Here is a 26,421-nt window from a genome sequence, read left to right as displayed (position 1 = left end):
TGAATTTGCTCAGCAGAGCCTCGGGGCATTTTCCAAACATGCCAGAGGAATGGCTGAGCAGAGGGCAGACAAAACTGCTGTGGGTTTTTTGGGAGTTTTTTCTAGAATTACTTTGCTTTCTGCTGTTGTTTTTTCTCTTTTTATTTTGTGATCACAGACCCTCACGGAGATCTCCCCCAGACAAAACTGCTGGGGATTTTGGGAGTTTTTCCTACAATTACTTTGCTTTCTGTTTTTTTTATATTTGGGGGGTCACAGACCCTCACGGAGATCTTCCCCAGAAAAAACTGCTGGGGGTTTTAGGAGGTTTTTTATAGAATTACTTTGCTTTCTGCCATTGTTTTTTTCTCTTTTTATTTTGTGATCACAGACCCTCACGGAGATCTCCCCCAGACAAAACTGCTGGGGATTTTGGGAGTTTTTCCTACAATTACTTTGCTTTCTGTTTTTTCTATATTTTGTGATCACAGACCCTCACGGAGATCTCCCCCAGACAAAACTGCTGGGGGTTTTTGGGGAGTTTTTTCTAGGATTACTTTGCATTCTGCTGTTGTTTTTTTCTCTTTTTCTCTTTTTATTTTGTGATCACAGACGCTCAGGGAGATGTGGGGGAAATCAAGGGTGAAGATGGGCTGGTTGTTCCTAGAAAATGGGTCTGGCTGGAAAACTCCAACCCTTTGTGTCATGGCTGTGATCACCTCAGCTTGTGTGGGGGGAGACTTCAAATCCTCCTTCTCCTCCTTCTGTCCCTGCCTGGGCCAGCCAGAGGAACCGCTGGGTTTTAGCCCACAGCCCTTTTTAATGTAAATTGACTTTTTTTAGGGATACTGTGCTGTGTTTCCTCACACCAGCTATCACAACAGGAGGGAGCAGCCCTGCTGCAGCCATGCCAAGCATCCTTTGGTGTAAAACCACTGAATTTTTGGTGTAAGCACACCCGGTTCAGGAACCAGCCTAGAAAGATCCCAGCTCCAAAGCGAGCTGTACCCAGCAGGCACCGCTGTGTCCCTGGGGACAGCTCCAGAGCTTCGATCTGCAGCCCAGAAGAGCCCTGGCCATGGCCAGAAAATGCAGAAAGTCGATTAAACCTGACAGCTCAGAGTGAGGCCGTGGAGAAACAGCAACAGGAATGTGCCTGGCTCCTGCAGGAAGCTCTGGTGGGAGGGGAACATTTGATAAAAACAGGAGCAGGCTCCTGGTAGTAAAGTGATTTCAGCATTTATTATAAAAAAAGAAAGGACTAAAACAAGGGGTACTAAAGTGATTTCAGCATTTATTTATTTATTTTATTTATTAAAAGTGAGTTCAGCATTTATTATAATAAAAAGAAAGGGCCAAAGCAAGGGGTACTACTCTTTTTATTATATTTTATTATAATAAAAAGAAAGGCCTAAAACAAGGGGTACTAAAGTGATTTCAGCATTTATTTATTTATTTTATTTATTAAAAGTGAGTTCAGCATTTATTACAATAAAAATAAAAGCCTAAAACAAGGGGTACTAAAATTGATTTCAGCATTTATTAAAAAAAAAAGAGAAAGGGCCAAAGGAAGGGGTACTAAAGGTGATTTCAGCATTTATTTATTTCTTTTATTTATTAAAAGTGATTTCTGCATTTATTTATTTATTTATTTAAAGTGATTTCAGCATTTATTATAATAAAAAGAAAGGGCCAAAGCAAGGGGTACTAAAATTGATTTCAGCATTTATTCTAAAAAAAGAAAGGCCTAAAACAAGAGGTGCTAAAAGTGATTTCAGCATTTATTACAATAAAAAGAAAAGCCTAAAACAAGGAGTACTAAAAGTGATTTCATCATTTATTAAAAAAAAGCGAAAGGGCCAAAGCAAGGGGTACTAAAGGTGATTTCAGCATTTATTTATTTCTTTTATTTATTAAAAGTAATTTCAGCATTTATTTATTTATTTTATTTATTAAAAGTGAGTTCAGCATTTATTACAATAATAAGAAAGGCCCAAAGCAAGGGGCACTGGGCCGAGGATGCAGCAGCAGCGATGTCCCCGATGTCCCAGGGCAAGGGCACAGCTTCCCTGGCTCAGATGTCCCTTTTTATCCTGTTTGTGTCCCTCTGGATTGGTTTCTGTTGGGATCCTTCATTTGCATGAAGGTTTCAGGCCTTGATTGGCCGTTACAGCTCAGCCCAGGCTGGCTGGTTTCACTAGGGTGGGTGCACTTTGCTGAGGTGTAATTTCTTATAACCACCCTTTAAACCCCTTTTACAATATAATAACCCAACTAACAGCACATGCTTAACGATCTATTAACTGTTTCCCAACAGTTTCCACCCTATTTTTAACAACATTCCCCTGTTTTCGTGCTGCAGGGCTCTGGCTGAGGATGCAGAGCCCTCAGCAGCTCACATGGCCTCACATGTGTGCAGCTCCCGAGGAGAGCTCCAGGGCTCTGCAGGGAACATTTCACAGTCACTGCATCCCTTCCCCACTGCCCTGCCACTCCATAGGAGCGTGGGCAGCGAGTCATGGAAAGGAAAATGTGTTCAGTGCCTCCTCCTCCTGCTGCTGCTGCTGCTGCCCTGGCCTGGCTGCTCCCCCCAGGCACATGCAGGCATGTGGAAATCATTGCCTGGAGAGCAGAGCTGTGTTTCAGCAGGGCTGGGGTGAAAGCTGGCTGCTAAATCGAGGAGAGCTGGGAAATGGGGCCATGCTCCAGTGCCCAGCCTGCCTCAGCAGGAGCTGCTCACTGGAGAGGCAAAATGAGCCCAGGGTCACAGCCCAGCCCAGGCTCAGGGACCCCCTGATTTAACAACAGCACCTCTGGTGGGTTCACAGACTTGGGGAATGTCAATCATAAAATGGTTTGGGTTGGGAAGAACCTTAAAGATCATCTTGCCTAAAATTCCACCTCCCACTATCCCAGGTTGCTCCAGGCCCTGCCCAGCCTGGCCTTGGACACTTCCAGGGATGGGGCAGCCCCTGCCAGGACCTCCCCACCCTCCCAGGGAAGGATTTTTCACATTTATTCAACCTTAACTTCCCCTCTTTCAGTCTGAACCCATTCCCCCTTGTGCTGCCACTCCCAGAAGGGGCAGGACAGATGGAATATTGTTATTCCCATTTTAAAAGCGGGTGAATTGAGTAACAGGAGAAATGGGGATGTTTGGATCTCCCTGTGCCTGTCCCAGAGCTTAGGGAGCTCCTCAGGGTCTCCCTGCAAATCTCCAAGCCCAGATCACTGCAGGCTGTTCCTGTCCCATGCTGGATTTGGGACAGGCACAGGGAAGCCACAGCTTCTCTGGGAATTCACTCCCAGCCAGGAATTCCTTCCTGATATCCCATCTAAATCTACACCCTCCCAGCTTAAAACCATTCCCTGTGTCCTGGTCATTCCAGTCAGGAATTCCTTCCTGATATCCAACTGAAATCTCCCTTTTTCCAGCCTAAAACCATTCCCTGTGTCCTGGTCATTGCAGCCAGGAATTCCTTCCCAATATCCAAACTAAATCTCCCTTTTTCCAGCTTAAAACCATTCCCCCTTGTCCTGGTCATTCCAACCAGGAATTCCTTCCTGATATCCCATCTAAATCTCCCCTTTTCCAGCCTAAAACCATTCCCTGTATCCTGTCCCTCCATCCCTTGTCCCCAGTCCCTCTCCAGCTCTCCTGAAGCTCTCTGTGAGCCCCAAATCCCCCTGAAACCACTGGAAATCACTGAATTGACATTCCCAGGGCTGTGGGACACAAAATTCTGTCCCCAAGGTGCCCAGCACTGCTGACCATGGCAACCACGAGGCTGACTGCAAACCACTGAATCCAGCAGCATCTCTCTTCTGAATTTTGCCCATGGAGCATCACCATAACAACAGCTCCACCAATCCACACCACAGATCCAGGCCCTTAGCAACCAGGAGCTGCCAAATTGCAAAACAAAGTACGAAAAAAAACCCCAAAAAACAAACCTGCACCAAGTCCTTCCTGCACGGTCCTGCTGTGGGTGTGCAGAGCTGCAATGGGCAAAGCCAGGGCACCATAATCCCAAAAGTTCTGCCCCAAGAGGTGCCAAAAGCCTCCCTTGTGGTGTCCCTGGAGGGTTTAGCTGCTGTTTTTGGTGTTTCACTGCGTGGTTCCCCTCCCACAGAGGGAAAACTCAGCACACACAAAACCTGAGCTGCCACCCCTGAGCGCTCTCATTGTCACCAGCCCTGGAACCTTGTTCCAGATTGGAGGCAAGATGTTTTCCATTACCATCTGTATGGCAGATTATCTTCTGTCCAGTGGGCAGTTTGCCTTATCTCTCTCTGAGTGACCACAATCACTCCTCCCTCGGGAGGGGACCTGTGCTGATAACAGCCATTGAATGTCCCTGCACGGCTGATAAGAGCTACAGCATCCCATTGGGAGATGTGAGCCCAGGGGGAGGAGCCAAGCATTCCTACCTGGATATAATCTGGAGATTCTGGAACACCAGCCAAGCATTCCTACCTGGATATAATCTGGAGATTCTGGAACACCAGCACAGCTTCTGCACTGGATTGCCCAGAGGAACAGCAGCTGCCTCTGCCCCTGGATCTGCAGAGGCAGAGACTGCACCTTTCTCCAGGATCCCTGCTCCAGCAGAACCAGCCCTGGCACTGCAGGAGGGCTGAGCCACAATTCCAATGGTTCTGCTGCCCACACCCTGACCCACAGGGTGTCAGGCTGGGTTCTGACTCTGGCACTGTTGGTTTGGTTCACTGCATTGTTTATTTTATCCTTTTATTTTCTTCCCTAATAAAGAACTGTTATTCCTGCTCCCATATTTTTGCCTGAGAGTCCCTTAATTTAAAATTTATAGCAATTAGGAGGGAGGGGGTTTACATTTTCCATTTCAGGGGAGGCTCCTGCCTTCCTTAGTAGACACCTGTCTTTCTTAACCAAGACAACTGCATTGTTTATTTTATCCTTTTATTTTTTCTTCCCCATTAAAGAACTGTTATTTCCTGCTCCCATATTTTTGCCTGAGAGCCCCTTAATTAAAAATCTATTGCAACTTGGAGGGGTGGGGAGGGTTTACATTCTCCATTTCAGGGGAAGCTCCTGCCTTCCTTAGCAGGCACCTGGCTTTCCAAACCAAGACACGCCTGCAGGAACTGCTGTGCCTGGGTGTTTCCAGCAGCTGTTTCCCAGGGGTTAAACCACCCCAGCAGTTTCAAAAGAACCACAGTTTGCTCCCGTGAGTGAACCTTGCCCCCTGTCACCCTGCTCGAAGCACGGGGAGGAGATAAGCTGTTTTTTTTTTTCAGGGCACCATCCATCTCTCCCACTGAGTCACTGCCAAACTTCCTCTTCCCAGGCAGGTCACGGGGTGAGCTGGAGCTGAACGCTCCAGGGAAGGGCTGAGGGAGCACATCCAGGGCTCTGAGCTGCTCCCAACAGGCAGCAAGGCTAAAGTCCTGCAGGGAAATGTGTCTGAGCAAACCCAGCAGGTCTTTCTCCCTGCCAGGGCACACCAAACACACCAGCAAAGGGCCTGGTGCTTTCCTGCTGCCACAAACTGGGAGTCCCTGCTTGGGCTGGGACCAGCAACACCCAGGGGTTGAGAACAGAATGTCACCCTGGTTTTTTTAAGATTTTCTAAGCCTTCTGATGTTGACATTCTTGTAGGGAACTTTCTCACACACTTTCTGTAAATAACTCATTGTTTTGCATTCCTTTATGGAAGAGGAGAAATTTGATGGGCTGTTGGTTTGCCCAGTGTCATTGGAGAGGTGGCACTGTCACCCTCCAACCCGCTGTCACTTTTGGAAAACTATAAATGCTGGAGTCAGAAAATAAACTCCCCTTTTTCCTTCACCTTGAGAACAGCGGTGTGAGCTGTTCTTTTGTGTCCTATAGCGACATCAGAGCACAAACTGGGGATTTCCAACCCTGTTAGCAGGAGGCAGTGCTGTGGTGGAGGAGGTCTGGCTGGAAGATAATTTGGATTTTCTGAGCTTTTGGCCACAAGGATTCTTTTCCTTCATCTGCATTTCATTTCATCATATCTTCTTTCCAGAGAGTTTGTAAATCCTTCTTTTCTCTTTCTGGGATTTTCATGGATCCATTTTGGCAAACTTTGTTCCAAGACCCTGCACTTGGTAGCATGCCATGCCTTTTGATGGCTTTCACTTTGGTGAAGATCAATTTTTGATATATTTTATTTTTTCTTTTTAAGGTCCCTCATCTCTTCTCCTCACAGTTGTGTCTTCCTCCTTGATTTTTTCCCCTGCTTTTGCAACATCTGTCTGGTTAGTTTTGGCATGTTTTGGCCCTTTGCACTGCACCTCATTTTCTCCCAGACCACTTTCTTGTAGTCACTAAAACTCCCAATTTTCTGGGTTTTTTTGGTTTTTTTTTTTCAATTGCATTTCACTTGATCATATCTTCTTCCCAGAGTGTTTGTAAGTTTTTCTTTTCAGGGTTGCAGGATTTCATTTCCCTTCCCGAAAGGAAATAACATTCCAAAGGTGGATGGAGCAGGAGGAGCTGTGGCAGGGGCTGGCACAGCACAGCAGGAACAGCTTGGGTGGCACCAGGAAGGGACTCCCTCACTGCTGGCTGGCACAACCTCGGGATGTTCAGCCAGAATTTGCAGTTTGACTCACAGCCTGCTCAGCTATTTTCAGCCCAAACCAGGAATCCAGCCCAGCTCTGGCTTCCCAAAACATTGGTGCAGGCATAAACTTCAGCAGGCATTAGGGGGATGATGGATGTGAGAATGTTTCCCAAAAAACAGAGCCAAGGATGGGTTGGGGCAGCAGGGCTGGACATGGGAATGGTGGAGCAGTGAGGAGAAATCCCTGGGAGGGCAGGGATGGGTTTGGGAAAGACTCTGGGCCGAGCTGGGAGCAGGGTGGGCACTGTGCCACCCTCACCCCTGTGCCAGCCCAGCTGTGGTGTCTGAAACGTTTGGGATTTTAGGAGGCAGAAGGACACGGGGACACAGGGACACAGAGACACAGGGACACAGGGACACAGGGATATGGGACACAGGACATAGGACACAGGGACACAGGACATGGGACACGGGACATGGGACAGAGGAACACAGGACACAGGGACACACAGGGACACAGGGATATGGGACATAGGGACACAGGGACAAAAGGACATGGGACACAGGACATGGGACACGGGACATGGGACACAGGGACACAGGGATATGGGACACAGGACACAGGGACACAGGACACAGGGACATGGGACACAGGGACACAGGGACACAGGGATATGGGACACAGGGACACAGAGACATGGGACACAGGGACATGGGACAGAGGAACACAGGGATATGGGACAGAGACACAGGGACACAGGGACATGGGACACAGGACATGGGGACACAGGACATGGGACACTGAGACACAGGAACACAGGGACACAGAGACATGGGACACAGGGACATGGGACAGAGGGACACAGGGACACATGGACATGGGGACAGAGGGACACAGGGACACATGGACATGGGGACACAAGGACACGGGGACACAAGGACACACGGACACAGGACATTCTTCCCTGGATCCCGGCCTGTTCCCATCACGTAGACTTGCAGCAGCCTTTCCCTGGAGCTTTCTCCTCCTGGAGCTTTTCCCCCGTGTCCCTCCTTGATCCCTCCCCACCTCCTTTCCCCTCCCACGGCCACCCCGTGTCCCCTGCTCCAGCCTTGTCCCCAGCCCCGCGGAGATGGCGGCAGTTTTTGGAAAATGCTTCCACCTCGTGGCCCTGTGGAGAAACGCCGGCCTGGGAGAGCCCGGGGGCTCCGGGAAAACCCAGCTGGGCACAAACGCGGCCGTGCCACCCTCTCTGCTCACCCAGGGCTGCCCGGTGCCCCCGCTTGGCTCCGGCTGCTGCGGCCCCGGGGCTGCCCCAGGGCTGGGGAGGAGCTGGAGGAGCTCGTGGTCAGTCCAAACCCATCCCAACCCAGTCCAAACCCATCCAAACCCATCCCAACCCATCCAAACCCGTCCAAACCCATCCAAACCCAGTCCAAACCCATCCAAACCCATCCAAACCCATCCAAACCCATCCAAACCCATCAAAACCCAGTCCAAACCCAGTCCAAACCCATCCAAACCCATCCAAACCCAGTCCAAACCCATCCAAACCCAATCCAAACCCATCCAAACCCAGTCCAAACCCAGTCCAAACCCAATCCAAACCCATCCAAACCCATCCAAACCCAGTCCAAACCCCTCCAAACCCAGCCCAAACCCATCCAAACCCATCCAAACCCATCCAAACCCATCCAAACCCAGTCCAAACCCAGTCCTCCCAGTCCAAACCCAATCCAAACCCAGTCCAAGCCCAGTCCTCCCAGTGCTCCCAGCACACAGGGGCTGGCAGAGCTCAGCTGGAGCTGCCAGGGGACAGCACCGTCTCTCCTGTAGCCCCTCCAAAATCCCCCTGTGCAGGAGCTGGGGTGGGCACAGAGGGAGAGGCCTGGGCACACTTTGGGAAGCACCTGGTGGCATTCAGGGCTTCACTCATCACCTGGAAATGCTGCAGGAAAGGGGGGGGATCACAGCCCTGTGAGGGTCCCTGAACCCATTGTGCCACCAGGGAATGGCTCCTCTACTCCACTGGGGGAGATTCCTGGTCTCCAGTAATCCAGGAAAACACTGTGGGCTCTTACACAGCTCTGGGGTCTCATGGGATCCCAGAATCCCAGGATGGTTTGGGATGGAAGGGACATTGAAGCCCATCCAGGGCCAAGGCAGGGACACCTTCCACTGCCCCAGGGTGCTCCAAGCCCCGTCCAGCCTGGCCTGGGACACTGCCAGGGATCCAGGGGCAGCCACACAAAATTAACAGAAGGAATCCCCTGATGGAACCTGCTGTCCCAAGGAATGGGCACGAGCAAGACTCTGCTTTATTTTGTCACATAACCAATGACATTTTTAGCAGTTTTTGCTCCTGTTAGAAACCAAAGCCCATGAAGACAGCAAACCCATTGCCAGGCTCCTTTTTTTTTTTGTAGAAACCCAGTGGGATTGTTCCCTCTGATGATGCCAGGGGGATGAGCAGAGCGCCCTGAGGGTGCTGCAATGGGGAACCCAAACTGGGCTCACCCCAAATCCTCCCCGAGGAGCAGCTGCTCCTCACAACCCCCCCGAGGGGTGCTCCCACCAGGATCCCACACTGAGATGACATCGGAATCCTTCCAGGTGACGCCACCAGGCTGCTGTGAAGGGAATTCCAGAGAGAAATCAGGAATTAACGCCGGAGGATGAGCAGCCCTGCAGCTCCGTTTGTGTTGCTGGGAATGGCGGTGCCTTGGAACTGTCAGAGGGGTGCACTAATTAAAAAAATGTTAAAAAAGCCTGGATGTGGCAGTGGGTGCCAGGGTTTAGTTGAGGTGTTGGGGCTGGGTTGGACTTGATGATCTCTAAGGTCTATTCCAGCCTGGTCATTCCGTGAATTCTGTAATTTCCCATGGAATAAAAGCCCTCAAATTTTGCAGGAAAAGTGGATTTGGCTGCAGTGGAAGCTTTCCCAGCGAAACTCCACTCGTGTTTGCAGGGGGCCCGGGAGAGAAAACCTATATTCTCCCATGGCTGCTGCTTGAAACATTCCACATGGCAAATCCTGACAGGTAACAGGTCGGCAGGGCTTGCAAAGAGGCACAGCCAGGCTGCTCCTCGTGCCACAACGCGGGGAGAGGCAGCTTTAAAGGCAGCCAGGACTCGGCTCCCGCTCTGCTGGCCGGGGCTCAAGCCCCGTTAATGAGCAGGAAATCGGGAGCGGTGGGATGGGAAGCGCTTTGTCCAGCCCATACGGACACTTGGCACGCCACGACCTACCGGGGGTTAATCAGAGGCCTGTGAGGAACCTGCCAGTCGCCACACAAGCCGAGGAAATTAAAACTCAGGCACCATATGCTGCCCGTCCCCGGGAGGGAGCGGAGCGTCGGGAGCGGCGTCCGCATCTGCCCCGGGCAGGTGCGAGCGGCGGGGGGGCCAGACCCGGGATAAAGGGAGAGCTTCCCGTGGGTTATCCCAGTTGGATAAAGGGAGAGCTTCCCGTGGGTTATCCCAGTTGGATAAAGGGAGAGCTTCCCGTGGGTTATCCCAGCAGGATAAAGGGAGAGCTTCCCATGGGTTATCCCAGTTGGATAAAGGGAGAGCTTCCTGTGGGTTATCCCAGCTGGATAAAGGGAGAGCTTCCTGTGGGTTATCCCAGTTGGATAAAGGGAGAGCTTCCCGTGGGTTATCCCAGAGGGATAAAGGGAGAGCTTCCCGTGGGTTATCCCAGCAGGATAAAGGGAGAGCTTCCCATGGGTTATCCCAGTTGGATAAAGGGAGAGCTTCCCGTGGGTTATCCCAGTTGGATAAAGGGAGAGCTTCCTGTGGGTTATCCCAGTTGGATAAAGGGAGAGCTTCCCGTGGGTTATCCCAGCGGGATAAAGGGAGAGCTTCCCATGGGTTATCCCAGTTGGATAAAGGGAGAGCTTCCCGTGGGTTATCCCAGTTGGATAAAGGGAGAGCTTCCTGTGGGTTATCCCAGTTGGATAAAGGGAGAGCTTCCCGTGGGTTATCCCAGTGGGATAAAGGGGGAGCTTTCCCCAGAGTTCATCCCCCCAGGATAATGCGCTTCTTTTCCCTGAGGTTCATCCCCCCTGGGATAACGCCCCTCCTTCCCCAAGGTTGTGCCCCCTCAATAAAACCTTCCCAAGGTTATCCCCCAGATAACGCCACTCCTTCCCAGGGTCATCCCCCCTCAATAACCCCAATAACGCCCCTCTTTTCCCAGGGCTGTCCCCCTCAATAACGCCCCTCCTTCCCAGGATTTATCCCCCTCAACCCCACGCCTCCTTCTCCTGGGTTAACCCCTTAACCCTTCGCCTCCTTCTCCCGGGTTAACCCTCTCAATCCTGCCTCTCCTTCTCCCGGGTTAACCCCTTAACCCTTCGCCTCCTTCTCCCGGGTTAACCGTCTCAATCCTGCCTCTCCTTCTCCTGGGTTAACCCCCTCAACCCTGCCCTCTCCCGGGTTAACCCCCTCAACCCCACTCCTCCTTCTCCCGGGTTAACCCCTCAACCCCGCGCCTCCTTCTCCGGGATTAACCCCCTCAACCCCGCTCCTCCTTCTCCCGGGTGAAGCCCCGGCCGTGCCGTGCCGTGCCGAGGGGAAGGATGACACACGTTCAGCCCAGCCCAGCGGCAGAGCAGCCGGCGAGGCAGAGCCAATGGCTGCTTTTCATGCTCAGCGAGCGCGTCCATCTCCCCGCACACCCTCGAGTCCTCAAGTTGCAGCTTTGAACTCCCTCGCTGAGCAGAGCGGAGCGGAGCAGAGCGGAGCGGAGCAGACATGCTGCTCAGCGGGAACAGAAGGCACAGCCTGCTGACAGGTAGCCAGCATGGACCCTGAGCCCGCCGGCTGCTGAGACAGGTACGTGCCTTCCGAGGCAGGGAGCCGACAGCAATCACATTTGGGATGCAAACTTTAATCTTCCAGCAGGGGGAATATGGAAATCTGGCTCCTTCGGAATGATTCCTCCCCTCCCTTCCCCAGCGCCGCTACCTCCCCTCCCCCTGTGCGCGCTCTCCCCTCCCGGTCCCTCCCAGCACCGACACTTCGCTGCAGTCTCTGCATTCTTCGTTTTTGGGGGGTTTGGTGCTCCCCGAGCCTGGCAAAACAGGGAGAGAGGAGAGCAGCAGGACAGGGTGGTCCCTGCGGGCTGGGTGGGCTCTGGAGCCAGGCACGGCCAGGGTGGCTCATTCCAGGGATCCTGGTGGGTAAATCCATCCCTGGGGATCCAGGCATGGCCAGGGTGGCTCATTCCAGGGATCCTGGCTGGTAAATCCATCCCTGGGAACAGGCACAGCCAGCTTGGCACATTCCAGGGGTCCTGGCTGGTGAATCCATCCCTGGGGATCAGGGTGGCTCATTCTAGGGATTCCGGTTGGTAAATCCATCCTTAGGGAGCCAGGTATGGCCACGTGTGCTCATTCCAGGGATCCTGGCTCCTAAATCCATCCCTGGGGACAGACACGGCCAGCTTGGCTCATTCCAGGGATCCTGGCTCGTAAATCCATCCCTGGGGATGAGGGTGGCTCATCCCAGGGACCCTGGCTCCTAAATCCATCCCTGGGGATCCCTGCTGAGCTCACGGGAAGATCCAGGGGCTCTCCCAAGCTGGAGCCTCTGCCCTGTCTGGCACCGGGCACTCCCTGGTGAGGGAGGGAAGGGGAGGGTCAGCGGTGAAACGGGGCCATGGCACAGTCAACCTTCCCCTCTCCACGGGTTTTTTGCTGGAGGAGGACCCTGACCCAGCGCTGGCTGCTGTCACCTGTGTCCCCTGCCCTTTGGGGACAGGGGAGGTGCAGGCCTGGCTGTGGCCCTGGTTATGCAAATCCTCCCTCTCCTCTGGCTGCAGTTGCCCAGCCTCCTGCTCTGAGATCCCCACACAGGCTGGGGGGCACCGAGGGGGGCAGAGGTGACACTGGTGTGGCAGTGCCCTTGGCTGGTGGCTTTTCCTGCATTTCCCAGGGGGAGATGTCCGGGGCTTGCTGCTCCCGGGATTTCGGTGTTTCCTCAGGTCTGTCAGGGGAATTAAACCCAGGGGTGGAGGAGCATCGGGGGGGTGGGACGGTCAGGATGGACAGAGATGAGAGATCTCTGCAACCAGGGCTGGGAACTTGGGGTTCATTGCAAAGAGCCAAGGGCAGGGCCCTGCTGGGAGCTGCCAGGCACAGCTGGAGCAGGACTGAGAGAAGAGAGGGGGAGAGAGGATGAGAGGGTGAGAGGGTAAGAGAGCAAGAGCATAAGAGGAGTAAAAAGGGTAAGAGAGTGAGGTTCCCCTTACAATAAATCTTCTTCTGTGTTGAATATTCTGATTCTCACTGACCAATCTAGTACAAGATACAAATCCTATAGCATTTACATACAGCCTATAAGAATCATTACATTACCACACTGTGTTACATTTTAAACCCTAAAAACTCCTCTTTGGGCCCCTTCTGCCAAGCTGTAGGGTCTGCTCTGACCCTTGGGCCTGTCTGCAAGCAGAGGGTGTTGTTCCATCAAAAGGGGATCACCTTCAGTGGCCACACCATTGTTTTCCAGTTGTTCAGTAACTGAGGGATCTCAAAGCTTGCTTTCACTTCAATCTCGCTTATAGTTTCCATATTCTCAAACTCTTTTGCCAGACAATCATGTTTATAAGGCTTTCCTGTTTCATCTTCGGGAGCTGTGGGGATGCTCCAGGCAGGGGTAGCAGGATCTGCCTCCCCCTGGGGAGCTGGGAAGAACTTTTGAGGTCCTGGGAAGAAGAGAGGAGCTGGCTGTGCTTTCTTTGGGCTCGGTGTGGGGCAGGGCTGTCCTCCGTGTCCCCATTTCCCATTTCCACCCTGGGAGCTGATTCCTGCTGGCTCTGTGGCTGGGGAATGTTGTCCAACAAATCCTTCCCGGAGCTGGTGCCATCAGGTGGCGCCTGGGGATGGAACAGGCAGCGCCGCCGCGGGAGCTGGGAGAGGAGCACCTGGTGCTGTGAGCAGCACACGGCACGGGGACGGGGACAGGGACACCCTGAGATCCTGTGACACAGGGAGATGTGGCACCCTGAGACCCTGTGACACAGGGAGATGTGGCACCCTGAGACCCTGTGACACTGGGAACAGGGACAGGGGACACCCAGAGCCCCTGTGACACAGGGAACGAGGACAGGGACACCCAGAGATCCTGTGACAGAGGGGGATGTGGCACCAGAGCCTCTGTGACACAGAGAACAGGGACAGGGGACACCCAGAGATCCTGTGACACAGGGGGATGTGGCACCCAGAGCCCCTGTGACAGAGGGAAAGGGGACAGAGGACACCCAGAGATCCTGTGACAGAGGGGGATGTGGCACCAGAGCCCCTGTGACAGAGGGAACAGGGACAGGGGACACCCAGAGATCCTGTGACACAGGGAATGGAGAGATGGGACACCCAGAGACCCTGTGACACAGAGAATGGGGACAGGAACACCCAGAGATCCTGTGACACAGGGAGATGTGGCACCCTGAGACCCTGTGACACAGGGAACAGTGACAGGGGACACCCAGAGTCCCTGTGACACAGGGACAGGGGACACCCAGAGTCCCTGTGACACAGGGAGATGTGGCACCCAGAGTCCCGTGTCACCCCATCTCACACATCCAAAGGTGACACAGAGAGGCTTTGGTGGCACTGGGAGGGACGTGTGGCACAGGCAGAGAGTGGAGATGGCAGGAGAAGCGTGGAAAGCGTGACCACAAAATGGGGGTCAAGACCACAACTGCTCACGGGCTCTGTCACTGCTCCATTTGCACATTGGAGTTAATTGTCCAATTACAGCTTTAGGTTATCAAGTCCCAGCCCACGCTGTTTGTGCTCCTGGGCCTGAGATTTGGATCATTTGTCCTTGGTCCCCAGCTGGAGCAGGAATTGTTTTGTCTCTGTGATCAGAGCTCACCATCCCCTAACATGAACCCAGACCCACGCGCTGAAGCAGCACAGAACCTGAAAAACAGAAAAACCCCAACCCTGAGGCATCACTGGGCTGCCCAGAGCCCATCCCAGGGGTGGCAGAGCTGCCCAGGCTCTCTCTGGAGCCGGGATTTGCAGCAGCAGCAGCAGCAGCAGCAGCCCTGGCACAGGGGAGCACGTCCCCTGTTAATCAGCATTTAATTAAAGGACATGCTGACATTTGGAAATCAGAAACAAGTCTCCTGTGTGGGCTGCCTCTCTCTGCCGCTCGCCTCTTCTCTGAATCACTCCCTGACATTTTGCCAGATTAGGATGTGACTCCCTCTCCCTCCCTCTCTCTCTCTTTTTCTGCTTCCTTATAAAAACAAATTGAAAAGGAGACGCCGGGGAGGCACCGCCGCTCCTCGGGGAGACGCCGGAGGGGTCAGGGGAGATCTCCCGTGATTCCCGGGGCCACCACGCGTCCTACAGAGCCCCGGCGTGGGGCAGCCTCTCCGTGGGGCACAGACGTGGGGTCACAGGGGTACCACAGCTTCTGCCTGCCTGAGAGCACCCAGGGAGCCGGGCGGGCACCTCGGGGCTCGCACCAGCCCGGGATGGGCTCAGAGAGTCCCGAGCCGGCGGGGGGGGGTCCCGGCAGGGCGATGGGGATGCCCGGCAGCGGCCGCGGAGGTGGGGACCCCCGGCTGGAGAGACCCCCGTGGGGACCCCCGGCTGGAGAGACCCGCATGGGGACCCCCGGCTGGAGAGACCCCCGTGGGGACCCCCGGCTGGAGAGACCCCCGTGGGGACCCGCATGGGGACCCCCGGCTGGAGGGACCCGCATGGGGACCCCCGGCTGGAGGGACCCGCATGGGGACCTGCATGGGGACCCCCGGCTGGAGGGACCCGCATGGGGACCCGCATGGGGACCCCCGGCTGGAGGGACCCGCATGGGGACCCCCGGCTGGAGAGACCCCCGTGGGGACCCCCGGCTGGAGAGACCCCTATGGGCACCCCCGGCTGGAGCGACCCTCGGAGCGTCACCCCCAGGCTGGGGACAGGAGGGCTGAGCCCTGGCTGGACTCACGGAGAGGGGACAGGACACCCCCGACCCCGCAGCAGGCGGGGTTCGCCTTTTTCCTTCACCTTTAGGCTCATTGGCCACCCATGTGCAGCCCCCTCGTGCCCCCCAGTGTCCCTCTCGTGTCCCCTCCGTGTCTGCTCCGTGTCCCCCACATGTCCCTCCGTGTCTCCCATGTTTCTGTGTCCCCCCGTGTCCCCCCCGTGTCCTCTCCGTGTCCCCCTCGTGTCCCCCTCATATCCCCCCCGTGTCCCTCCGTGTCTCCCATGTTCCTGTGTCCCCCCGTGTCCTCTCCGTGTCCCCTCTGTGTGTCGCCCCGTGTCCCTTTGTGTCCCCCTGTGTCCCTGGGTGTCCCTGGGTGTCCCCCCCATATCCCCTCCGTGTCCCTGGGTGTCCCCCCCATGTCCCCTCTGTGTTCCCCCCGTGTCCCTGGGTGTCCCCCCCATGTCCCCCCCATGTCCCCCCCGTGTCCCTGGGTGTCCCCCCCATGTCCCCTCCGTGTCCCTGGGTATCCCCCCATGTCCCCTCTTTGTCCTCCCCGTGTCCCTGGATGTCCCCGGGTGTCCCTGGGTGTCCCCCCCCTGTCCCACCCCCCCGTGCCCCCTTTCCCCCCGGTGCCGCTGAGCAGGACCGGGCACCACGAGCCCGGGGGTCCCTTCCCCGTCCATCCCGGGCTCCGGGGGTCCCCCGGCTCGTTCCCCCTCCCATCCCCGCACCCCCTCCCCGCCTCCCGCACCTTCTGCCGCGCTGAAACGGGGCCAGCGCGTCTGCTCAGCTGCTGGCCCATCCCCGGGCTGGGAAATGCCAACGGCAGCGACGCCGGGGGAGTGGGGGACAGGGGGGGATCCCTCTGCGCTCGCTTCCCCTCGGCTGCTCATTTCAAACCTTCTCTCAAGCAGAAATGAGTCCCATTAATCAGGAGTGCGCTCGCAGCCCCGCGGAATCGAATTCCAGCAGTGGCAGCGGGGAGGACGCGGTGCCAGAGCCGCCGCCGGGGGAAAAGGGAACCGGGAGCTCCCCGAAATTCATCTGCCCTTGAGAAAGATGCCGGGAGATGCCCGTGATAAACGGGGGAGAACGCCCGGAGCGTCCCGTGAGGCTGGAGCTGCCCCGGGGGTGGCACTGCAGGGACAGGGACAGGGCAGGGAGGGATTTTGTGCTTGAAACTGGGCAAAACAGGTGAATTTTGCTCCCTGAAAAACTCCTTCCTTCCTTCCTTCCTTCCTTCCTTCCTTCCTTCCTTCCTTCCTTCCTTCCTTCCTTCCTTCCTTCCTTCCTTCCTTCCTTCCTTCCTTCCTTCCTTCCTTCCTTCCTTCCTTCCTTCCTTCCTTCCTTCCTTCCTTCCTTCCTTCCTTCCTTCCTTCCTTCCTTCCTTCCTTCCTTCCTTCCTTCCTTCCTTCCTTCCTTCCTTCCTTCCTTCCTTCCTTCCTTCCTTCCTTCCTTCCTTCCTTCCTTCCTTCCTTCCTTCCTTCCTTCCTTCCTTCCTTCCTTCCTTCCTTCCTTCCTTCCTTCCTTCCTTCCTTCCTTCCTTCCTTCCTTCCTTCCTTCCTTCCTTCCTTCCTTCCTTCCTTCCTTCCTTCCTTCCTTCCTCCCTCCCTCCCTCCCTCCCTCCCTCCCTCCCTCCCTCCCTCCCTCCCTCCCTCCCTCCCTCCCTCCCTCCCTCCCTCCCTCCCTCCCTCCCTCCTCTTTTCCCTTCCCTTTTTTCTTTTCTGCTTTTCTCTTTTTTCCCCTTTTCCCGCCTTCTCCTTCCCTTTCCCCCCCCTTTTCCTCACCCTTTTTTCACTTTTCCCCTTCCCTTCCCTTCCCTTCCCTTCCCTTCCCTTCCCTTCCCTTCCCTTCCCTTCCCTTCCCTTCCCTTCCCTTCCCTTCCCTTCCCTTCCCTTCCCTTCCCTGTTTTTTCTGCACATTTTATGGCAAAGGAAATCCCCTGAGGAGCTGGATGAGAAACTCCCCCCAAATTCCTTCAAAACCCCCAAAATGTGTGGCAATAATTGTGTCTCCCTGCGTGCCCCCAGCCCCATGGGGGGGACCTTGCTGTCCCTGGCATGTCCCAGTGCCCACCGTGGCAGGGAGCTCTGGGCAGCCAGGCCAAGGGAATATTGATGGGTTTCACAGCAGAACCTGACAGAGCCTATTCTGGCCGTGTAATGAAGACTGATGATCCCATCCTCTCGCCCTGCTGCTGTGGGGAAAAGGGAAATTATTCTCTGCATCCTGCAGGGAGACTCCACAGCCATCCAGGCCTTGCCTCGTCTCGTTCCTGCTGGGTTTCCCTTCCTCCCATCCTCATGGATCCTTCCCAGAGCTCCCTTATCCCATCCCAGCACACGGATCTGGTGCTGGTCCACACCATGGGGATGAAGATTTCACCACCAGGATGAGCTGGGGGAGGATTTGTTGTGGATGGAATTTCTTTTCCATCTCCCACCCCAGAGTCAGCCATAGAAATGAGTTGAAATGGGTCAGGGTTTAAAGGAAAAATAAGCAACCTTGCCTATTCTTTTTATTTTTTATTTTTTCATTTCTCTTGTGGCTTTTAGCCTTTAGGGTTGGTGTTTTCAGGCTTTTCTCAGCAAAAATGCTGAAGTGTTCTGAGGTCAGGGCTGAGAATCCTCCAGGATTACAAGGCTGGGGGGAAAAGAGGGAAAACCCAACTGCTGGAATGCACGAGGTGTGAAAGGATTTCAAAGGAACCGTCCCTTCCACACCTCCGGGGATCTGAGGGCTCCCACTGCTCCATCAGACCCAAACGTCCTCACATTCCAGGGGTGCTCTGCATTCCTGGGATCTTCCAGCCCAGCTCCATCCTGGGAAAACACCAAGCGAATTTATTTTAAAATCTTGTTTTGACACCCGGGACCTGCTTTGACTGCTCTGGGATGGGATCTCTGCTGTTCCCACCGATATCCCGGGCTCCATCCAGAGGATTTCTTGGAAGGGGACAAATCAATTCTTGTGGAACCCGAGGGGGAAATCCTGCAGCAAAAAGATGCATTCCCTGAGCCCACTCGGATATTCATGGCCCAGCAATTCCTCCTTTTCTCAGCTCGGGGAACAGAATTTCATCAGTAATTCAACACCACGGTGAGAGGAGAGCCGGGCAAGGCTCAGGGGAGGCGAGGAAATCACAGCGCTCCGGAATTCTGAATTAAACACTCCAAAAATAAAACACCTCAGCCACCTGCCTGCCCATCACGGGACGCAGAACCACAACAAGGCGCCTTTGGGTGGGCTGGGGGATATTTTTGATATTTTTAGCGCGGGGTGATTTGGGGAAAGAGCTTTGGGAGCAATCCCTGGGCTGCCAGGAGCGCATCCCGCTATTCCACAGCCGCCTTTTCCTGCTGCTGGCTGCCGGGTTCTGCTGAAAACATCTGGCAAAGTTGAGCACCAGGGGCGAGGGGAAGGCCGGGCTGACAGCTCCTGCGAGATCCACGCCGGCAGCGTCATTCCCGGCTGAAAGCTCCCTCACAAAGGCAAGGGATGGAAGCAAATCTTAAATGACACATTTATTTTTGTCGTCTATTTATTAGCTCAGAGCAAAAGTCCTGCTGCGCTGCATTATGGGGGATTATGCAAATGAGGGACATCAAGACAATTAAAAAAAATAAAATAAAGGCCCAAGTGAGCACAATGTCAGAGCGGAGCAGATGCTGGAGAGGGCTCAGCCCACTCCTGGACCTCCTGCTCGGGCAATCCCATGCCCAGGTCCAACATTATCCCCCCATCCCAACCCTCCTGGCTCGCTGGACAAGCCCAGCAGCTCATTAGGCCCGGCAGTTAATGAGCTGCCCGGCGCATCAGGGGAATCCATCAATGATCCCACCTTTATTTAAGGGGAGGGTGCGCAGGATGGAACCCCCTGCTCCATCCTCACCGCAGCCCTGCAGCCGAAATGAACGGCTGAAATTCGGATTTTGGGGGGTTATTTAGAGGGCAGAGAGCACGGAGGGTCCTTGCCCACCCCCAGGGGCCTCCCGTGTGCCCGGGGCAGAGCAGCCCCGCTCCCGCTGGGGCTGAGGCGATGCCACGGGAGGAGGATCTGGCTCCCGAGCCCGCCTAAATCCCCGCTGAATCCCCCCTTATTCCGCTGCCAGCCGGGATTTGGGAGAGCTGAGGTGCAGGGATAGCAACGAAAATGAGAGGAAAAAAAAAAGTCCCAAATCCGACTCGTCTTTGCTTTGCCAAGCCCCGGAGGACTCGGGGTGGGTTTGGGATTTAATCCTGTCTGAACCCCGCTGGTTGGAGGCTGAGGTGACCCAGGGACAGCTCCTGGAAGCGGGAAAACGCCGTTTTCCCCCCAAAAAACCCTTGGAAGCCGCAGGGGAAGCCGCTTCCACCCTCACCCCGCTAATTACACTCATTAGGGCAGCAATGAACTCCCAGCCCGAACTAGCCCAGCTATTTTTAATTCCCCTCCCTGCTCAAAACGCGGGGAGCTCGGGTGGGCTTTTTTTGGTTTTTTTTTCCCCTTTGGAAAAGGGGAATTTTCTCCTCCCAGGTCAGAGGCTCTTTTGTGTCTGCTCGGCTGCGAGACGGGGCCGGAGACAAAGCAGGAAGGGGGGAAAGCGGGAGAAAAACCCAGCCGGGAAAAGCAGCGGAGAGGCGGAATCGGTGCCCGGGGTGGGGGGCAGAAGGGGCCGTGCCCTGGCTCCCGCATCCGCCGTGCGGGGAATGGGAAAGCGCCGGGGATGGGAGGCGAGGGATGGAGAGCCAGGAGAGAATTTATGCAGCAGCTCGGCTCGGGGAGGGAGGGAGGGAGCGAGGCCTCTCCCCATCGCCCCTTCACCCGCCCCCTCCCGCCCCGCAGCCGCACACAGCCTCACCACAATCCCCTGCACAATTAGGAAGGCACCTTATTCAGCACCGCTCGGGCTTTTGTTCCTTCTCTTCTCCGCCTGGCCGAGCCCTCCCCGGTGCCTCCTCTCGGCTCCGAGCACCTCCTGAAGTTGCTTTGCAAGATTCCCCCCCCGCCCCACCAAAAAAAAAAAAAAAGAATTTCTGGAGTCCCCGCGGGTGAAGCTGCGGGACGAGAGAGGAAGGGGAAAGAAAAGCAGGAAAAAAAAAAAAAAAGAGGAGGAAAGGAAAAAAAAAAAGTAAGACGGCGTTTTGGGTTTTTTTTTTTTTCGTTTATTTATTTTTTTTTTCTCTGGTTTTCTTTGTCTGGAGCGTTGCCTGCAGGAGTTGGGTGCGTGGGGGGCACCGGGGGAGCGCTCAGCCCGCGCTGGGATCGGCGCTGGGCACCGGCATCCCCCGCTCCCCACCTGGGCAGCATCCCCAGCCCGGAGCATCCCCGAGCGATCCGAGCTGAAAATGTGGGAATGTGGGGATTTCATTCTCGTGCAGCTGTTGCGGTTGGGGCTTGCTGTGGCTCTGTTCTTGTGGAGGTAGCTCGGGAGGAAAGATAATCATGAAACTGGCTTTGTTTTGGGTGAAAATGATCCCGAACTGGCCGAAATTCGTCTCTGTGTGAATATTTGGGAGGTGTGTGGGTATATTCGTGTTGTATTCCCTTTATTTATGTTGACAGAGAATTACATGCAACACATGTTAACGTAGTTAGCAGTTAATTACACGTGAGCTCGTTTAACTCTTGCATTCCAGGGCCGGAATGGGAATTGAAGTTTTTTATCTCGCCCAGGCCAAGCCGGACGGGGTTGTGCGTGTGCGTGAAACACTCGGGCATTGTTCGCGGTGGGGATAAACCCCGCGGAGGCTGCGCGAGGTGCGGTTTGGTTTCCGAAGGGCTCCGGGCAGGTCTGGAGCCGCTGGATGCTGGAAGGATGCGGGAGGGAAGAGCTGGAACCGCATCCAGCCGCTCCTTCCTCCGGGCAAACTTGCAGCTCCGAGCTGGGAGAGGAGGATGAGGGTGAGAGGAAGGCTCTGCGAGCCCTCTCCGATGAGGTAATCCCAAAGAAAGATAAGGGGAGCGGTGCGTGTATCAACCTGAGCGGTGATGTCAGCCGGGGAACGGCAGATTAAGGGCTCGGAGAGGGGAATTGCCGCGGGTTCGGCGTCACCTGGAGCCGCTGCTCATTCAGGTGTGTGCTGGTGCCGAGGGGGTTTGGGCTCCTGCAGGGATTTGGGGGCTGCTCTGGGGTCTCCGTGCGCGCCGCGGGGCTCGCACGTGTCTGCACCGCTCAGGAAAATGAGGATTTTTCCCTGCCAGAAGGGAAAATTCCCTCTGAGGAGAGGCGAGGGCGAGCCCAGCCCTGGTCCCTTTTCGGATGAGAGGACAGGGAGCGCTCAGAGGGGCTCCAAAAATGTCCCCTCGCGGTGTCTGTGTGTCCCCAGGGAGGGTGGCTGGGCTGGCTCCAGGCGGGGAGAGCAGCTCGGGGACAGGTCTGGGACAGGTCTGGGACAGGTTTGGGACAGGTTTGGGACAGGTTTGGGACAGGTCTGGGACAGGTCTGGGTGTCCCCTGCGGGTGTGGCCGTCCCTTGGGAGGGGACAGCGGCACTCAGGGCCCTGCTCAGGGCAGGGGACAGCTCGGGGTGGCAAAGGGACGCTGGGTGCGGGTCAGCTCCTGCTGGGGGTGAGAGGTGCCAGGGGGCAGTGGGATGGGAGCAGGCGCTGGGGACAACGGGGAAAAACATGGAATAGCTGGGAATTATGGGGAATAACGGGGGGAATTACAGGGAAAAATGGGAAATAACAGGGAATGGGAAACATGGGGAGCAACAGGGAATTCCAAGGAATTACAGGAAAAATGGGGAATAATGGGACAACGGGGAATAACGGGGAAAAAACAGGGAAAAACAGGGAATTACAGGGGAAAATGGGAGCAACGGGGAATAACAGGGAATTACAGGGAATAAGAGGGAGTTACAAGGGAACAACAGGGAACAACAAGAAAAATGGGAAAAATGGGGAACAACAGGGAATTACAGGGAACATCAAGGAATTACAGAGAATAACAGGGAAAACCAGGAAATTACAGGGAGTAACAGGGCTGGCAGCAGCCAGAGCACAAATGTCCCACACCTGCCTCCCCTCGGACACTCTGAGTGCCCCCAGCGGGCTCTAGGCTGGCCCTGCAGGGGTTAATCCATGTGCTCCATGTGGGATCCCAGTCCCACATTTCCTGCACCCACCCCTGCCTGCTGCACCTGTGATGGTCTGGGGAGCTGAGCTTGGCTCTCAGGTCCTTCCCTGTGCTCAGCAGGACCCTGAAACCCCAAACCCAGAGCAAACCCGGCCCCTCAGTGCCCAGGCAGGGATTCCCAACCCCTGGGAGAGCAGCAGAAGCTGTGTGAGCTTGGCCAGCCTCTGCCCTTCAGCTGTATGAGAAATGCTCTGCAGCCTCCTTTTCCCATGGGACGTGTTCCTACAAAGCCAAAAAGTCCAAGAGTCGTGGCTTGGGGAACGAGGTAAAGGCTGGGGAATGTCATTGTTAGGATGACAAATATTCTCTAAATCCCCAAAACTGCCCCCCCCGTGCCTGTGCTGGAGGGCTCAGCCCTGGTGGGTGATGTGGGAGAAGGGTTGATCTCTTTCCTTGCCAAGTTTGTGCCCAGGGTGGCGTCCCTGGAGTCACCAAGATGGGGTTGATCCCACGGGAGGCTCCTCCCAGGGGGGCTGGAGTGGCCCCTGTGGAGCTGATGGTTTCACCCTGCCTTCAATTTACCCCTGCACAAATCCCCAGAGGCTCCATCCTCCCCTGTTCCTGCTCATGGTTCCACCCTGCCTTCAATTTACCCCTGGACAAACCCCAGAGGCTCCATCCTCCCCTGGTCCTGCTCATTCCTGCTCATGGTTTCACCCTGGACAAACCCCAGGGGCTCCATCCTCCCCTGTTCCTGCTCATTCCTGCTCATGGTTTCACCCTGGACAAATCCCCAGGGGCTCCATCCTCCCCTGTTCCTGCTCATTCCTGCTCATGGTTTCATCCTGCCTTCAATTTACCCCTGGACAAACCCCCAGGGGCTCCATCCTCCCCTGGCCCTGCTCATTCCTGCTCTCTGTGTTCCCTGTGCTCTGCTCACTCCTGACCACTGAACCCTCAGCCCATCTCCCCAGCCCCTGAGCTCTGAGGGGAGCAGGGACCTCCTCAGCTGGGTCCAGCCCCTGCACTGCCCAGGGGGGCTCAGCTGCAGCTCCACGTCCCTGCCAGGGCCAGAACATGGACCCCTGATCCTTGATGGAGCCAGAACATGGACCCCTGATCCCTGATGGAGCCAGAACATGGACCCCTGATCCCTGCCTGATCCAGACCATCGACCCTTCATCCCTGCCAGGGCCTGATCCAGATCCAGACCATCGATCCCCTCTATCCCTGTCTGACCCAGACCACTGACTCTAACCCAGATCCAGCCCCAGACCATCAATTCCCCCATCCCTGCCTGATCCAGACCATTGAACCTGATCCAGATCCAGACCCAGACTATCAATCCCCATCCCTGCCCCATCCAGACCATCAATCCCTCCTCCCTGAGTGATCCAGACCATTGAACTGACCCAGATCCATATCCAGACCATCAATCCTCCATCTCTTGCTGATCCACACCACTGAGCCTGATCCAGATCCATACCCAGACCATCAATCCCCCATCCCTGCCCCATCCAGACCACTGAGTTTGATCCAGTCCAGACCCAGACCATCAATCCCCCATCCCTGAGTGATCCAGACCATCAATCCTCCATTCCTTGCTGATCCAGACCATTGAACTGACCCAGATCCATATCCAGACCATCAGTCCCCATCCCTGAGTGATCCAGACCATTGAACTGACCCAGATCCATATCCAGACCATCAATCCCCATCCCTGAGTGATCCAGACCATTGAACTGATCCAGATCCATATCCAGACCATCAGTCCCCATCCCTGAGTGATCCAGACCATCAATCCCCATCCCTGAGTGATCCAGACCATCAATCCCCATCCCAGCCCCATCCACACCATCAATCCCCATCCCTGAGTGATCCAGACCATTGAACTGACCCAGATCCAGCCCCTCAATCCCCATCCCTGCCCCATCCAGACCATCAATCCCTCCTCCCTGAGTGATCCAGACCATTGAACTGACCCAGATCCATATCCAGACCATCAATCACCCATCCCTGAGTGATCCAGACCATCAATCCCCATCCCTGAGTGATCCAGACCATTGAACTGACCCAGATCCATATCCAGACCATCAATCCCCCATCCCTGAGTGATCCAGACCACGAATCCCCATCCCTGAGTGATCCCCACCACTGACCCCTCATCCCAGCCCATCCCTCACCATCCCTTGGCTGCTCTGGCAAACCCAGACAAATCCCCTTGGCTCCTCCAGCATCTCCTGCTCCCAGCCCAGACTTGATTCCAGCTGGGGCAGCAGGAGCTGAAATATCTGTGACCACAGTTGTGCTAAAAGGCCCAGGAGGGTCTGGTCAGCCGGGGCCTTACCCAATTGCTGAGCTGCTGCTGCCCTCTCCTCATGGGCTGCATGGAGAAATTGCTGGCAGGAATGGAGTGGGCAGAACAGACCTGGGCTATCACCTCATCCCTTTCCCATCCTTCCACCTGGAAATAAATCCAGAGGGATCAGCGCTCTCTCTGCAAAGGGGAGTAGAGGGATTTGGGGTTTAGGCTGGGACCTGGAACTCTCAAGTGATGATTTTGGGATCCTGGGGCATCTCCAAGGGTCACTTCCCTGCTCAGGATGGGTTTGTTGGGTCAAACAGAAATGAATTTATCTGGAATTTTTCCAGCAAGCTGAGAATGAAATTATTTAGGGCTGGAGGAATTTTTTTTTTCTTGGTAAAAAGAAAAAACTTTTCACCTAAAATAAGTCATAAGTCAAAAACCTTTTCACCTAAAATAAGTGGAGAAGAGGGAAGGAGGGCTAGAAGTGGTGAGCTGCTGCAGATGGAAAAGTGGGAAGGAGAGGGTGCAGCTCCCTCAGGCTGGTTTTGTGCCTGAAGCTGAGTGGGACAAACAAACTGGAGATGTAAAATAAAATTATAAAATTATAAAATTATAAAATTATAAAATTATAAAATTAAAAAATTATAAAATTATAAAATTAAAAAATTAAAAAATTAAAAAATTATAAAATTATAAAATTGTAAAATGTAAAATGTAAAATATAAAATGTAAAATATAAAATGTAGAATGTAAAATGTAAAATATAAAATGTAAAATATAAAATGTAAAATATAAAATGTAAAATATAAAATGTAAAATATCCCTCCTTGTCCTGGGGGAACATTTCTGCAAGCTCAGGCACTGAGGAAAAGCCACTGGTGTGGGGACAGCCCTGTCCCCTCAGCACCTCCCCAGCCCCACTCCTCACACAAAATTCCCGATGTGGGGAATGCCTGGAATTGCCAGTGGGAAAGGAAAACATTTCCTGAGCTGCCTGGGAGCAATGCCTGTGCTCCTGAGAGGGCTGGGCAGGAGCATCCCAATGGGAATAAAGTGCAGAAGCAGCCAGGGGTGGAAAATCCTGTGCTCTGCAAGGAGCCTGTGGCTCTGTGTGTGTGTGTGCACCTGGAAATTCAGGAGAGGTTTGGCCCTTCCCAAAGCGGATTTTCCATGGGGAAGGGAGCTGTGGTGCTGCTGTGGCTGGAAATTGGGATTTCTGGGGCACATTTCCCTGGAATGGCCCCACAAAGGCGCTGGAGATGCTGTGGTCTCACCCTGGCCTCTGCTCTGCTGAGCTTGGTAGGATCTGGGGGGGTTCCTCACCTTCTTCCTTTTAATTCCTGGAAGATTTGTCAGGAATTCCGCACAGATTTGGGTTCTGTTCAAGCAGCTCTCAGTAGAAAATTGGGTGGTGATGAGAAAGCTGATTCAAATCCATAAATAACCCCAGAATCACCCCATCCATGGGATGTGCAAGTGAGAGACACCCAGTGCAGCTTCAGCTGCCCCACAGATAATTCCAGAGCTCTCTTTTCCCACGGAACCAAAAAGTCTGGGTGTA

At 54.6% G+C, this 26,421-nt stretch overlaps 1 protein-coding gene across 2 annotated transcripts in view; it reads left to right on the top strand.

The window, feature by feature from the left end:
* Positions 1-11,157: 11,157 nt before the first annotated feature.
* Positions 11,158-26,421, top strand: part of BLACAT1 (BLACAT1 overlapping LEMD1 locus) — a 32,881-nt gene continuing 17,617 nt past the window's right edge. Inside the window, exon 1 of one of the 2 annotated variants that reach the window (XM_054648938.2) lies at positions 11,158-11,385. Coding sequence is in view for 1 of the 2 variants with exons in the window: in XM_077190697.1 (XP_077046812.1) it covers positions 21,464-21,548 (85 nt within the window). In the remaining variant the exon portion in view is untranslated. Of the gene's footprint in view, positions 11,386-20,719; positions 21,549-26,421 lie in introns of those variants that run through there. The other variant, XM_077190697.1, reaches the window with a different exon arrangement.

This window comes from Agelaius phoeniceus, chromosome 25 (genome assembly GCF_051311805.1).
Source record: "Agelaius phoeniceus isolate bAgePho1 chromosome 25, bAgePho1.hap1, whole genome shotgun sequence".
In the NCBI taxonomy this organism is placed as follows: Eukaryota; Metazoa; Chordata; class Aves; order Passeriformes; family Icteridae; genus Agelaius; species Agelaius phoeniceus.
The sequence above is the reverse complement of the archived record's forward strand: the minus strand, read 5'-3'. Positions and strand labels throughout refer to the sequence as shown.